Source organism: Danio rerio, chromosome 10, assembly GCF_052040795.2.
Source record: "Danio rerio strain M-AB ecotype USA chromosome 10, GRCz13ab, whole genome shotgun sequence".
NCBI classification, from domain to species: Eukaryota; Metazoa; Chordata; class Actinopteri; order Cypriniformes; family Danionidae; genus Danio; species Danio rerio.
The window spans coordinates 17,311,086-17,327,500 of record NC_141030.1 but is presented as its reverse complement, the minus strand read 5'-3'; the positions used below and the strand labels follow the sequence as shown (position 1 = coordinate 17,327,500).

The 16,415-nt window shown below is 36.2% G+C and overlaps 2 protein-coding genes across 6 annotated transcripts in view; one reads left to right on the top strand and one right to left on the bottom strand.

Annotated features, from left to right (window-relative positions):
- The window catches only part of sgtb (small glutamine rich tetratricopeptide repeat co-chaperone beta), a 21,954-nt gene extending 16,477 nt beyond the window's left edge, over positions 1-5,477 (top strand). For both annotated transcript variants that reach the window (NM_001002225.2, XM_087269243.1), the window contains 1 exon segment: positions 4,431-5,477. The gene's annotated coding sequence lies outside the window, so the exon portion shown is untranslated.
- The window catches only part of trappc13 (trafficking protein particle complex subunit 13), a 39,197-nt gene continuing 28,088 nt past the window's right edge, over positions 5,307-16,415 (bottom strand). For 2 of the 4 annotated variants that reach the window (NM_001244643.1, NM_199538.2), the window contains 3 exon segments: positions 5,307-5,853; positions 13,351-13,498; positions 13,569-13,669. In NM_001244643.1, the coding sequence (NP_001231572.1) occupies positions 5,746-5,853; positions 13,351-13,498; positions 13,569-13,669 (357 nt within the window). In that variant the 3' untranslated portion in view covers positions 5,307-5,745. 4 annotated transcript variants of the gene reach the window in all.

Here is a 16,415-nt window from a genome sequence, read left to right as displayed (position 1 = left end):
AAATCGCCATACTAATTGATCCAACTAATAAGTTTCATTGAGTCATTTTTTCCAAGAAGTTGATGGGGGCCATTAACTTTTTGCTTACCAACGTTCTTTAAAACAAAAAAACCTGCAATAAGACTGTTAATCAGAAGAAAAGATTAGTAAATGATGACATTTTTCAGTTTTAGGTGAACTTTTGACTTTAAAGGGAACCTAGTTTACCCCTTTTTAAGATTTAGGCCCAATCCCAATTCTATTTTTGTACCCCTACCCCTTCGCCTTTTCAACCGAGAGTTAAGGGGAAGGGCTTCAAAATTTCCCCCTAAGAATTTGGACAGCACTACAGCACCTGCACATGTCATCATATGTCCTCGCGATCTCCTGCTTCTTGTGAGATCAGGCGATGGCGAATGCTGTAGTGATTCCAGTTGTGTTATTTTTTGGTATTTATCTTCAGGAGATCACTGAAGGCATATATTATGTTATTATAACCATCTAATGTGGCAATAAGATCGTAACTGTACTGTGTATTTACACAGTGGCCATATTCATCAATGTAAACACACCAAAAACAACATTAACATTATAGCAGACACTGTAGTGTCCATTGACAGTCGCTAGACATTACTGACAGGGTATTCGAGTGTCCGAATTCTGTGGGACTGCTGTACAGGAGTTATTTAATAGGGATTATAGATCGCAAAATTTAGCGTTTTTTTTTTTTTTTTTTTAAAGCATGACGGTAAAACACGAACGTGGTCATGAATATATTAAACCATCTATTTGTTTTTCGTAAAAATTCGTAATAATGACAAAAATACTAATTTATGGATCTCCTTACTTCTGGGTTCAGCAATACTGTGGCTGGTGCATTCTGGGAAATTTTCGTACCCCTTGGTTCCAGGTGTGTTCCTGAAAAATCTTCGTTGGAAGGGGTATTCACCCCTTCCCCTTAGCCCTACGCCTTCAAGCTATAGAGAATTGGGACAGCTCTACCCCTTGGCGTGTACGCGCAAAACGAGGGGAAGGGGTAAGGGGTAGAATTGGGATTGGGCCTTAATATCATGGTTCTTCTGAGTGTGCCAGTTTAGGTTCAGTTCAGAACACAATTCAGATTTTTTTATTGTGTTAAAAAGTGTCATTTTGGAGGGGTGTACACAGGTCTTTGTTTTAGGGGTGTGTTGCTTCAAATGAAAATTAGTTTCGATTTCCCGCCCAACTTAACAGATCTCCCCGCTTTGTGTTCGGCAACAGACAGGCAGACAGAAAGAAGCAATGTGAGTAAGAGGACCAGACCAAGCAGAAACTACTGTTGAGGAATTAACATTCCTAATGTGCCAGAATATGTCAGAGTGGTAGTTAAAAAATCATTTGTGGCTTTGTATATTTTTACAGCCGCTATGTAACGATGCATGTGTCTTCTGTATAGGGATATAATGATTAACCGGTTTCACTATTAACTGCGCTTAAATTCGTCACCGTTAATTAATCATAAAGGCTTCTTTACTTAGTGTTTCTGCACGGAACAAAACTGCGGCAACTTAATGTTATGCCTACTGTGTGCTAGTTTAAAGTTCCAAGCTTGTACACTAAGACTAATAAACATTAGATTAACTAGATTAAGATTAACTTTGACTGAGGCTATAACTAGGCCCACACGGAATCTGCACGTGCAGATTTTCCGCAGATTTTTAGCCCATCATTAATTCTGTCTATTTACTTGAGTAAATGTGTGTAAATCTATATTTATTCCGTTTTTAAATTACAGTAATATTATTGACTAATAAAAATGTTTAACTGATTTATGTACAATACAGTTAGTACAGTAATATTTTCTGTCTTTTAGTAGAGATTTTATATAAGAGACTTGCTTTGTTTACCAAGTAAAGTGAATCTATTGGATTAGCATTTTATACATTAAATAAAAGTTAAAAATATATTATTTTTTTTATTTCATATATTAAGGTTTTAGTTATGATACTCCTAAAATAATTCCACAGAAATGTGCAGATTTTTACCAAAATTCTCAGCAGAAATAGCAAAAAACGTCCACACATTCCGTCTGGCCCTAGCTATAACTAAGGCAAGTTCGTTATTTTCAATGGAGGGACGCACACGCGAGGCAACTCGCTCACACTTTCCAGCTGCACCTAGTTGAGATGACAGGGAGCTTCTGTGACTGCGGTAAATGCAAACAGCATTTTTGTTTAAGGAAGATGAAACAATGAAAAGTACACATGTTTGCAAACCCAACCTAAACTTACAAACAATGGTGCCGATGAGAGCTATCATGTGGTGAATGTTGATCCGCCAGCCAAGATCTATCGAGTGTTTTCGGAGAGAGTGCTGAAAGACTCGGTGGATCAGCTGTTTTTAATGGCCCGAATCTCAATACATTGTATTCAATGCGTGTTCAACGCAAATGGCCGCTAAAGCCGCCTTTCCACTGCACACACCAAATAAACTCCTATTTCTCATCTCGCGCGCACGGATCTGCTTGGACAACACTGGAATACATCACATCCGGTCGGCAGGTCGCATATGGTATAGTTGCAGGAGTTCAAATATTTCAACTGATCCGCAGCTCAATTCGGATCCGAATTTTCCGCATACGAAGCTGATCGTAACTCAACGCAGCTCCCGGACAGCTCTCCATTGTAAATGAATGACTTCCAGTCTGTCGCTTGTCGTTTGCAGTGAAAAGGAGGCTTAAGTGTGAAATCTCTGTTGCTCATTCACAGGAAGACGATGAAGGCTCTTGTGTTGAGTTTGAAAACCCGTGCTTTAAAGCAAGTCATTTCACTCTGTGGCCATCTTTGAAATGCCTGTCGGGCAGTATGCTCGGGCATTCTGTCTGAATGGGGAAACATCCAATTGTACAAAATTGCTTGCCAAGCTATTAGATTTCATATTAAAAAGCACCAATAAAAACAGCAACTGTCTCTAGTTTTATTTCTAAATGTTCCAATCACACAAAATCTGCAGAAACTCGCGTCTGGTCCGAGCCGCTCCCCCAGAGATTCTTCAGTCTACTGTGCTAGTAGGTGTGGCTTCATTTGCCATATGACCTTTACACTTGTCTCCATTCAAAACAATACGAGCGACATATCTTGTGCACTCTATAGTGGGGATTCTCAACCGGTGGGCCTCAGCGATCCTGCAGGTGGGCTGCGAGATAGCTTGAAATTAACTTAAATATTATACCTTAATTATTTGATTTCATGCTAAATATGTCATGATGAAATGATAGTAATGGCATTTCCAATCTGTGATTAAACAAGCTAAATCGAACTTTGGAAAAACAGCCTCACTGTTATTTACAGACATAACTGTGGCTTAACTTTCCAGCCACTGTGCATCAACTAGGACTACGCTCTTCATTGTATAAAGCAAACAGTCACTCAAATGTAAAGAATAACGACGATCAGAGTTATAATAACCAGCTCGCGCGTGCCTCACATCTGCGACTCGTACTGTATGAATCAAGTCTGTTGATTCACAAACTATTTGCGCTCTCTTTGTGTGAACACTTTAAAATATCCTCATAGTCAGGGCTGGAGCAAGCTGAATTGGCGATCTAGGTAAAAGATGACCACGCTGCCCTCAACCCGAAAGTGACCGGTTCGGTCTCCTCTATAGACGCCCCAGACCCTCCTCATAGTTGTCCAAATGAATGCCTTGCGAGTGTTTTATAACAGACACCCACCCGTACAGGAGGATCTAACGAGATTCTGTGGTGTTCCAATAATGTCCAACAAATCCAACCGTCTTCAGATTGATGCGTTTCAACAGATTTAGAGTGTTCTTACTGTATTTTACATTTAGGGTTAGGTTGTTTATTTGTATGGATATAAATTGATAGATGAATAGAAGTCAGTCTAATTCAAAGAAGCAGCAGTTGTTTTTTTGCCATCTTCTGTAGTCCTGTCAGGTTCTGTCCAGGTTCTTTTACTGAACAAAAGGCTGAAATACTCTGCAGTTGTAAAGAATAAATGATGTAAAGTATTCAAAAGCTTTGAATGTTTTGCTAATAAATAAAGCTTTAAAATAAGCATTTTAACTGACAATCAGTTTGGGCCTTCAAAAAATGTTCAGGGAAAAAAAACTCCTGCTCTATAGTCTTTGCCAAAACACCAAGACTGGTGACAGTGATTTGATGAACATGAAAGTGAAGTTAAACATCTCCCATGGCCTGCACAGTCACCCGATCTTAATATTATTGAGCCACTTTGAGGTATTTTGCAGGAGCAAGTCAGGAAACTTTTTTTAGTGCCACCCAATGGCCATTTCACTTTATAAGTACCACAAAACACGTCAAATAATCATCAAATTCCACAAAAAAAGCCAAACAATATCCTTTTTAACCTGGGTTTAAACTTCCCAATTTTCTTTCTGTTATTTGTAGATATTTTCCTCTGCATTAAACTCTCCATTTTCTGTTACAGGATCAAGAAGTGAAGGAGTGCAGTTGGAGAAGAGTCGTGAGTGCAATCGTTAAGTTCATACTTCTATTGAGTCGAAGGCAAGACGGAGGCCATGGCACTTTATATGGAGGATCAGGAGGAAAGTGGAAAAATCAAACAACAACACACATTTAAAATCACCTTATACACAGAGAACATTACCTTAATACCCGAGTGAGGTTTCTTTGTCTTCGTCTCTGTAGGTAATATTTCAGTCCTCTCTTTTTGAATGTAGCTGGTAACAACATCAGAGTTGCATTTATTTTACTAAACGAATGACTGGTCATCCGTTTGTGCCTATTAATCAGATGTGGGACCATGGTTAAAGGGACAGTTCATCCAAAAATGTAAATTCACACAGCGTTCGCATACGATTTACTTGCCCTTAAGTGGTTCCAAACCTTAATGTGTCTTTTTTTCTGTAAGATATTTTGAGGAATGCTGGAATCTAGAAGGCATTAGCTTTCATAGTATGGAAAAATTATATCAAAATTCAACATTCTTCAAAATGTGTTCTTTTGTGTTTAACAAAAAACCCTCAAATTTCAAGTCTGGAACAACTGGTGGATGAGTAGATAACTGAATTTTCATTTTTGGCTGAACTATCAATGAAATATTCACCTTCAAAATGATATACAAACATGAAGGCGAGTAAACGTTGATGGAATTGTTAAGATTTTTAGATGAATATCTATTTAACACATTCTTATTACCACATATTCTGTTCGTTTTAGGAACAAGAGACATTTGTGTGATAATCACCTTTTCGGCTGCTTCACCCGTCCTGTTCGTTTAGTCATTTAATTCATTGCTCAAGGCAACAATCCATTGATATAATAAGTATATTCATAATCTTACTGTTTGCATTTTTATTTGCATGCTCCATAATCTGATATTTGCAGTCAGGTGAGTGACTGAAGCTTATGTTATATGCTAATAAAACAGAGCAGTATAATGTTTTTGTCAACAACAACAACAACTACAACAACAACAAAAAAAGAACAATGTTAATAAATGTGTCTTGAAGTCTTTGGTTGTCCTGAAATATTATGTTATTTCGTTTTACTCACCAGAAATATTTCCAAACCCACTTTAAAATCAAATGCTTAAACATCTTTCGTTTATTTTACTTTTATTTACATTGATAGACAGTTAAAAGCATTAAGGGCTTTAAAAATGATCATTTTAAAACATCAAGCTTAAGGTAAAGAGCAGAGGCTGTTCTATTAATAGGTGCAGGACTGACGGGGGTTTGGTCCATTGAAACAGACAGTGTAAAATATGACAGGGATTGTGTTCAGCTTTCTGGACTGGTGTAAGGACACACCACACAGACCTGGGCAATGTCGTCATATTCATACGTTCTTTTCAGGAAGGTGTCTGTGAGCCTCAGGCCGGATATGCTCTAAATCAAACACAGAAATGAAGAAAATTACATAAACAATAAGCTACATTTTAGCTTTCAAATATTTAAGACTGGAATACCCTATTTTTTGGGGCTCATTTTACAAGTCAAATAAGTCAATAGTTGAGTTTTATCCTTTTTGAATCGATTTAGCTGATTTCCAGGTCAGGTGGGAGCCCTTTTAGCTTAGCTTAGCATAAATCATTGAATCTGATTAGACCATTAGCATCTCACTCTGTAGTTACATCATTGTACTAAAACTGACCGACGATGAGAAGTTGCTATTTTACTTTTTTTGTTAGGTAGTTTGTTATTTAACTACAGAAGAGTCAAGCTTTAAATAGAATTTGAGTGAGATGCTAAATAGCACTTTTAGCTTAGTATAAATCATTGAATTGGATTAATGCTTCCTCAAATTCTATTTAAAGTTTGACTCTTCTGTAGTTAAATATAAAAAAATAATGTAAAATAGCAACCTTTCATCAGTTTTAGTACATGACCTAACTACAGCAAGAGATGCTAATAGTCTAATCCGATTCAATGATTTATGCTAAGCTAAGCTAAAAGTGCTCCCACTAGCTCCCAACAGCTCCCACTGTTTAACTCTAGGTGACTTGTAAAATAAATCTATTTAGGCCAGATATGCTCTATATCAGGGTGGGATGACCAATCTCGTTCCTGAAGGTCCGGTGTCCTGCAGATTTCAGCTCCAAACCTAATCAAACACACCTAAACAAGCTAATCAAGGCCTTACTATGTATACTTGAAACACTGAAACAAGTGTGTTGAGGTAAGTTTAAACTAAACCCTGCAGGGCACCGGACCTCCAGGAACAAGATTGGTGACCTCTGCTCTATATCAAACAGAGAAATGAAGGACAAAAAATTACAAACACAATATGCGTCATTTTAGCTCAAGAATCAAATACCCATTTTTGGAAATAGGCTAACTTTACAATCAAAGAAGTTTACAGTCGAGTTTTATCATTTTTTAAATCCATTCAGTCGATCTTCGTGTCTGGTGGGAGCTCTTTTAGGTTAGCTTAGAATAAATAATTGAATATGATCAGACCATTATCATCTTTCTCTGTAGTTATGTCATTGTACTAAAACTGATGGAAGGTGAAAAGTTGCTATTTTATATTAAATGAAGAGTCAAGCTTTAAATAGAATTTAAGTGAGATGCTCGTGGTCTAATCCAATTCAATGATTTAAGCTAAGCTAAAAGTGTTCCAGCCATATATGAAGATCGGCTAAAAGGATTAAAAAAAAAGGAAAAACTGAACTGTTAAACTGGGTGACTTGTAAAATGAGCCTATTTAGGCCAGTTATGCTCAAAATCAAACAGAAATGAAAGAAGGAAAATTACAAACACAATATGCTACATTTTAGCTAAAGAATCTAAATATTTAAGGCCCCATTCTTTTGGAAATAGGCTTATTTTACAATCAAAGGGGTTAACAGTTGAGGTTGTTATCATTTTTGAAAACATTCAGCTGATCTCCAGTTCTGTCGGGAGCGCTTTTAGCTTAGCTTAGCATAAATCTTTGAATCAGTTTAAACCATTAGCACTTCTGTCTAGGTCATGCACTAAAACTGACAGAAGTTGAAAATTTGCTACTTTATATTATTTTTATATATGTAAAAAGAGTCAAGCTTTAAATAGAAGATGCTAACGGTCTAATCCAATTCAACGATTTATGCTAAGCTAAGCTAAAAGTGCTCCCACCAGACCCGGAGATCGGCTGAATGGATAAAAAAAAAAAAGGAAAAACTCAACTATTTAACTCTAGGTAACTTGTGAAATGAGTCAATTTAGGTCAGATTTGCTCTAATTCAAACAGAAACGAAGGGTTGAAATCACATACACAATATGTTACATTTTAGCTTTAAAAAAATCTAAATATTTAGGACTTGATGGGTAATAGGTTCATTTTCCAATCAAATGAGTATACAGTCGAGTTTGATCATTTTTTAATCCATTCAGTCGATCTCCGGGTCTGGTGGGAGCACTTTTAGCTTAGCTTAGCATAAATCACTGAATTGGATTAGACCATTAGCATCTCTTTGTAGTTACATCATGTACTAAAACTGATAGAAGATGAAAAGTTGCTATTTTCTATATGTAACTACAGAAGTGTCAAGCTTTAAATAGAAAATGTTTGACGTTTTTAAATGAGATGTGTGGAAATATAAATTATATTATATAATCAAGCTTCAAATGAACAGTGACACAACTCTAGCAGTCCAGGGTTGAAAGACATAAAACCTTTTGCCTTCCTGACCATTGGCAGATCCCAAAGTAATGCTACGGGCAGGGTGTCTGTCAAGGACTGTGCCTTTGTCTTTGTGGATCCATTCAGGCCGAAGAAACTATTTTTGTTGATTAGATTTAGGCAGGTGAAACTTGTCTAGTCAGTGGCTGGACAGGTTCTTTCACCCATCTACCTCATTTACAGATACATGCTTTTTGACTCCACCTTAACACTGCCCCCTCCAAATAAACAGGACAACTCTGTCCAAATTAGACTTTTGTAGATTCCCAGGGTGCAATCACACTATGCTATTTCCCGGTTCGTTTGAGAAGTGAGAGCGCTCTGAATCGGGCTCAGACGTGGTTCATATGGCTGGTCCTGGCCTGGCTGGAAGAGGTGTGCCGGAGCGCGGTTCACTTGTAGTGTGAGTGAGTGACATCCTAAACGACTAAAAATAATATAAAACAATATAATGGGGATGGAAGACAAGCGTTCCTCTGCATGGCTCAAGGCAACTACATAGTGCGAGAACGTCCTAACGCCCCATTTACACGGGGCTTCAGCGTCAACGCTTGACAGAGGACGTGTCTGAAGTTGGGGCTGATGCGATCGTCATGGCAGCGTCAGCCAAACAATTAGTCAGCAATAGGCCACTGTCTGAGCTGGTGTATTTGCATACAGTGATCTGATTGGCTGAAGCTTTCGTCATCCGGATCCACAATGCAGTTCGACAACGCCTGATGTCACCAATTCAAAGTGAATGGGAAGCGTTGCAGCTGACGCCCCGTGTCAATAGTGCATAAGAGACTCTTGTAGATTCATGTGGACTTCTTGAGATGAACAAGCAACATGTTCTCAAAAAATTCTTCTTCAAAGAGTCTCTTGGCCCGGAATCTGAAATTTACTATAGATGCTATTGGTCCAATCCAATTCAATGATTTATGCTAAGCTAAAAGTGCTCCTGTCAGACCCAGAGATGAAAAAAAAAAGTAAAACTCAACAGTTCGACTTGTAAAATGAGTCCATTTTGAAAAAAGTGAAGTATTTCTATGTAAAATACTAAACTAAATAGTTTTTATAGTATTTTATTTGACCCTGCAACCTATATGTATCATTAGCAAATTACATCTACAATTTAATTGCCTAAAATTACATTATAAAAGCCTTTTTTCACTACTACAACAAAGATTTTTATGCTACACACTTATATGAAAAGAATATAAAAAGGGTATTTGAAAAACTTATAAATATGTTATCAACAAACACTACAGAACTACAGAATTCATTTTTATGTCGCTATAACATTGTTGAAAAGCCCTAATTTGTGTCAATATTTATTTTCATGAACTATTCTCAAAGTAATGATTTTGATCTTGAGGTGCTTTAGTAAACTACATTTTGAGAAAAAAAAACATTTCAATAAACACTTACATTTAAAAAAAAAAAATTCAGATAAGAAATATGGTTTTTATTTTTATTTTACTTTCATTTTTTAAAATGTAAAGTCTCGGAATTGTCCATGACCCTAAGGAACTTCTTTTAAATGATCAAGTAAATTCACTAAATCAGTTTTTTCTTTTTTAAATGAAGTAAATTCAGATTCAAATCAACAGAATCCATTTGCCCATAGGTGACTTTCATTATTGTATCTGCTATTCATATTTTACTAGTTAATGACAAATATAATGTTTAATAAAGTGCTAGAGATATGAAGATGACTTGATTTAATTTTTTTTTAAAGCGTTCACTTTGTGTGGATAGAAAAGTCATTCTTAAAGGGATAGTTCACCCAAAAATGTTTGAGTTTCTTATGTTGAACACAAAGAAAGATAATGTGAAGAATGCTATAAAAACAATCATTGACTACATTTACATGAACATCAGTGATCAAATTATTTGCCTTAATCTAATATAGACAATAATATAATTAAAGTGTTTACATGAGTTGCTTTTTGAATGTTTCCTTCAAGATCCTGGTTTACATGTTATAGCACATCATTCCATTAACGTCATTGCGTCACCAGGCTATCCACGTTTCCTCCGGAGTTTCACGTAATTTTGGGTGTTTCATTTTTAATTTGCTGACTTTAATTGCAGTTTGGCACTTTCACTTTCATTCAGGAATATTTCATTCATGCAAGTGAATCAGCTTACTCCACATGTCTAAATTACATTTCTGTTTAGTTCGATTATCTTAATTTGATTAAATAAAAAAAATCATCAAAAGTTTACATGGTAGACTTTTAATCGGAGTATTGTCTTAATCGAAATATCAGATACAGCCTGGCAATATGCCATAGAGCTGGTATACTTATCTTCTGTATGTATTAGACTGAGGGCTCTATTTTGACGATCCATGCACAAAGTCCAAAGCGCAGAGCAAAAGCATTAAGGGTGTGTCAGAATCCACTTTTGCTATTTTAAGGACAGAAAAATCCCCTTTGCGTCGCGGCGCATGGTCTAACAGGGTTGAGCTTATTCTCTTAATGAGTTATAGGTGTGTTTTGAGAATAAGCCAATCAGAGTCTCATTTCCCATTTTCTTTAAGAGTCAGTTGCATCACACCATAGCGTATTTGCTATTTACATGACAGACTTTGTAAGTTGAAAAACTGAGCACTTCACTAGTAAGAAAACAGTTGAACAGAGCATCTGCAGCAGGACAATGAGCCTCCTCATTCTCTACTTTCACTCTCATGGAGAAGGAAACGTAATGTGCGCACAGATATCCATTAGCCTATACATAATTAATTCTGTTTGTTAAGCACACAGACCTGTTTCAAAACTATTTCTAAATTCAGTTCTAATCTCCAGCAAACGAATAAATAAACAATAATAACGAAGCGTGGTCAAAAAACTGAGTTATATCCAAATACACATGCTTTGCCCCATTTGGTCTAAAACCTGACAGGTGGGCCGATCCAAGCTTGTTTTTAATAAAACAAATATAAATATGGATAAAATAAATGAAACTGATAATCATAATAACATTATACAACAGCAAATTGTTATAAATAACCTGAAAAAGCCCCCCCGAGATGAAGAAGGCATGAAGGCAGTGGTTTTTATATTTATGTAGACTAGAAAATAATCTTTTTGTAATATTTTAATCCTTTAATTCTTTTTCATATGTAAAGACATTTGCGTATTCCTGTAAATCCTGTGTGTATTAAAAGGCACCTATGGTGAAAAATCTACTTTTCAAGCTATTTGGACAGACATATGTGTATATATAGTGTATAGACCATCATATTGGGGTGATATAAACACACCCAGTCCTTTTTTTTTTTAATTTAACAACATAAAATGGTGAATCAATTGGAGCGTTTTTTTAGACCGACCACAACTTTACATAGGTGTGCGGTCCCCCCACCCACTGAATTGATTGACAGCTGCCCGCATTAACATGTCCCGGTAGTCACGTGTATATGTCAACAAGACCAGATGTGCGCAAAGCAACCGGGAATAAAAGGTCTGTTCATTACGCTAGGATCCGCAATCATCATCAAATGTGATCTGGAGTGAGTTTCACATGTTTAAAATGTTTTAAAACAGTGCACGTGTGTAATTAATTACAGCGATTTACTTCATCAGCACAGCCGCGTGTCAGAACAATTATAAAGGAAGACGCTTTAATCCTCGTTTGTGGACGTTAAATCAGGTTTATTTTGTGCAATAACATAACAAATATCAACACAGCAGTGAAGATTAGCCTGTATCCTGTCATATTTGCGTGCAAAAACAGTGCAAAGATAAGCGCGCTTATCTTTGCTTATCTCCAGCCGAGGGAGGAGATTAAAGCACGCGGGAAGGCACATAGAAACAGTAGGCGGGGAGGATTCACCATAAAAGCGCAGTACGACAAAACCACCCCCTGGTGGAAAAATGTATAAAACAGGATCTTGTAAAACGTATAATGAAAAATCTAATGGGTGTTTTGAGCTGAAACTTTATATACACATTCTAGAGACGCAAAACATTTATATTAAATCTGAAAAAAGGAGTAACCTAGGTGCCCTTTAAGCAGTGTGTAGGCGAGGCGCACAAATAACGCACTCTGCGCTGGACTATAGAGCTGCTTTGATCTGCTATTGAATAGTCTATTTTAGTTCCTTAAAATAGCAACGCGCCAGCAATGCGCCTTAACACACCTCCTTTTTTAGACCAGAACACCCATGAGCGCACATATGAGCGCAATGCAATTGCTATTTAAACAGCGTGGCTTTTGCGCCAAGCTGAAACTAACAAACAACAATTTCGTCGTGCCTTGTGCCGCATTGCGCCAGGTGTATGATAGGGCCCATGGTATTCTACAGTTTAAGGTGCTACATAGGCTTATCTATCTAGGAGCAAGCTGGCAAACATGTATCCAGGGTCAGATTCATCTTGCCCCAGATGTGGTTTGGAGCCAGGAGATCTGAGTCATTTGTTCTTCAACTTTTTATATAGCTAAAATAAAAACAAATAAGACTTTCTCCAGAAGACAGTATCTGTCTATCTCAAAATGCCTCTTTAAAAAATGTATTTGCTACTGTATTACTATAAATTACTAAAAAATATTATAGTATTACTACTAATACTTAATTATTACTATAATATTACTATAATACAGGTTTTAACAAAACCTTAACTTATGTCCATGCACAACTCAGAAATAAACAAATATGAAGCATCACATGTTGAGCAAGTCCATGAATGAAGAAAGAACAATTTAGAGTATTTTTATGTTCAACATCAGCACTCATGAATGTTCTTTGAATTTGAGTTACCATAGAATCATAAGTTGTTTGCCCTTTATTGGTGTCGCAATTCTAGTTTATCCACATTGCCAAAAATGCACATTGGTGGAAATGTCCTTTTATTGTTAACTGAGTTCTTATTGATTGTGCTGTATAAAATTACAATTTAAAAAGGGAACTGTAATTGTATTTTCGATAGGAAAGTAATTTTTAGTAATGGTTATAGCTTTTTAAACAGTAAAATAATCAAATTCAAATCGGATTATTGGTGTTCATGTAAACACACCCAGTGACTTCCACAGTATTTTGATCCTACTATGAATGTTAATGGCAGTTCCTCAACATTTTTCAGAAAATCTTTTATGTTCAACAAAAGAAAGAAATTAATAAATTTTACAATGACTTGAGTGTAAGTAAACGTTGAGGAAATGTTCATTTTAGGGTGAACTGCCGCTCCCCTGGCAGTGCAAGAAAACCCCACTGTGACAGTGTGTGCTCCTCTTACCTGTAAACCCTGAACGGACGACAGTAGTTTGAGTGGAATGGAGAGCGATGCGCTGGGGCTCAGTTTGCCCAGCTGTCTGCCGGACACCCCACACCAGTGGACGGAGCGAGTGTTACACACCTCTAGCAGCAGATCCATGGTCCGCTCACTGGCAAGAAGCAAATCAGCTGTTAATGGAGTTCCTCTAGAAGCGGGCAGGCTGACAGTGACGCGCTTACCTGCAGTTGGTGATTTTACAGGTGATGTCGAAGGGCTCCTCTAGATCCACTGTGTCTGGGATGAACTCTAGAGAAAGCCTGACGTCACCATAACCAGGAGCCTGAAGGAAGACACTCAGTCAAATGTGCTGGATGTACACTAGAAACCAGGAATGCACCAACACTATTTTTTTTAACCCTTGTGCATTGTTCAGATGGACTACCTTTCGTTATGTTTGTGGCTGTTTTTGCCCCATTGACTTCCATTATAATGACATTTTTTGATTGCAAAGCCAAAGCACCATATAATCATGCATTCTTGACTGTTGCTGGTTTTCCTTGTTGGGAAGAGTTAATTTTCAATTTGTACTGTTGATTATCAGTTACAGTGGAAAAGCTTAGTTTCTACACTGTATAATGTGTGTGTGTGTGTGTGTATAAGAGAGAACTTTGTGCATCTATCTTGATATGTCTGAGAAAACCAAGTACTTTCAGAACACAATTAACAACGTAAGTGTACTTATGCGCACACACACAAAAATTGCCAACCTTTCGTTATGTTTGTGGCTGTTTTTGCCCCTTTGATTGATATATATATATATATATATATATATATATATATATATATATATATATATATATATATATATATATATATATATATATATTAAATATATATATCTTGATATATATATCTTAAACTTTATATAACTTAATATATCTTTATAAAATATATCTACTATTTTCCCAAGTGTATAACTACAATAAGAGAATATCAGAATTTGGTACATACTTTCAGTATTATTTTGAACTGACCCAATCTAATCCTGTTTATATGAAATAAACCTGCTATGACAACAAGTCTCAGATGGGTTTTGAAGAACTAAACAACCCTGGATCGTGTCAAATTGTCAATAACCAAATCCGGCTGAGTAATCCACGTTAGGGTTGGGCGATGGTGACCAATTTGGCATTGTACGGTGTCTAATGTGAAACATCGCAATGGATGATGCCATCATCGTCGTAGGCAGGTGGTGGGGGTGGTTGTTAAATATCAATTCATTCATAACAAATTAATCAATTGTAGCCTACCGTTTTCACTACCTGACCCACATGGTCTTTGCTTTACCCATAACAAAACCATAAAAAAATTAAGTTACAAACAAATAACCACCCGTCAATCACTTTTTTTCTTCAGGACTCGGGCATGAATAGGCAGTGATCTGTGTCGTTCTAATGGCTTTTCCCACAGGTAGTGGAGGAGACGAGAGTTTGGTTGGAGTTCACTGTAGTGCATACATTTTCATTGTTTTCACTGAAAAATCCTATTCCTGCAAATAATAAGTTATATATCAATAAAAATTTGGGGCGGGGAGATGGATCGCGATGCCGGATCAGCATTGTGAAGCTTGTCAGCCATAGGCGATGGACAATGGCATAGCCTATCGGCACAACCCTAATCCACGTATGAAGAACAGACACTTGGTCACGACAACTTAACATTACCAAGACAACAAAATCTGCCAATGTCTTTGTCATGACCACTCAACATTACTAAGACTACGTAACGATAATATGTCATAAGCATGAGTGTCATGAGGGCATTATAATGAAGTCAAAAACTTATGACAAATAAGCAAAGACTGGACAGACATGTGCGTCACACATGCAAAACTACAAACCCAAGAGTGTGGATGAAAAAAAAAAAAAGTTTTGTCTGGGCTCTTGGAGACACAATGTGGAACTTCAATAGCTAATCGCTTTCACATTTTTTAGGCCTGCATAGCAATGAAATGGATTATTCATTCATTGCATTATTACTTCGAGAAATTTCAGAAGTTGTGCCACCCGAAGATACAAATACTTAGCAAGTAGCAGAAAAGCCATTACTCATTAGAGGATTACCCTGAAACCATTTACAAGGACCAATGGAAAGTAATTGTAAAAGAAAATACACTGTAAAGAGAAGCTCATGTTTAGGTTGGATTAAAAAAAGCGTAACAAGTTTTGTAAAAAATGGATTGCGCATGCCATTGCAAATAATTTATATAAAAATCTATTGTGATTTGAGGTTGTATTTGAGTTGATTTTAGTTATGTTTCCTTTTTTTCTTTTTCTTGTTTAATAAAAAACATATTTTATATACAATAATTTATATATAATTTTTAAAAAATATTTCCCAAATGATTTTTAACAGAGTAAAAAAAAGTCTTCATAGTATGTCTAATAATATTTTTTTTTCTTCTAGAGAAAGTCTTATTTGTTTTACTTCAGCTAGAATAAAAGCAGTTTAAAATTTTTTAAAAACGATTTTAAGGTCAAAATTATTAGCCCCTTTAAGCTATATATTTTTCGATCATTATGCAATGCATGCCTAATGACCCAAACCTGCCTAGTAAACCTAATTACCCTAGTTAAGCCTTTAAATGTCACTTTAAGCTGTATAGAAGTGTCTTGAAAAATATCTTGTCAATTATTATTTAGTCATCATGGCAAAGATAAAATTAATCAGTTATAAGAAATGAGTTATTCAAACTATTATGTTTAGAAATGTGTAGTAAAAAGTCTACTTTCCGTTAAACAGAAATAGGGGAGAAAAATAAGCAGGGGACTAATAATTCAGACTTCAACTGTATATGTGTGTGTGTACTGTATGTGTGTGCGTATATATATATATATATATATATATATATATATATATATATATATATATATATATATATATATATATATATAAAGGGTGTAACGATGCGCGTATTTGTATTGAACCGTTCAGTACGAGACTTTTGGTTCGGTACGCATTGCAAACCAAAAAATTCAGACTAATATCTAAAAAGATAAAAGAGAAGAAGTACAAAAAAGCCTGCA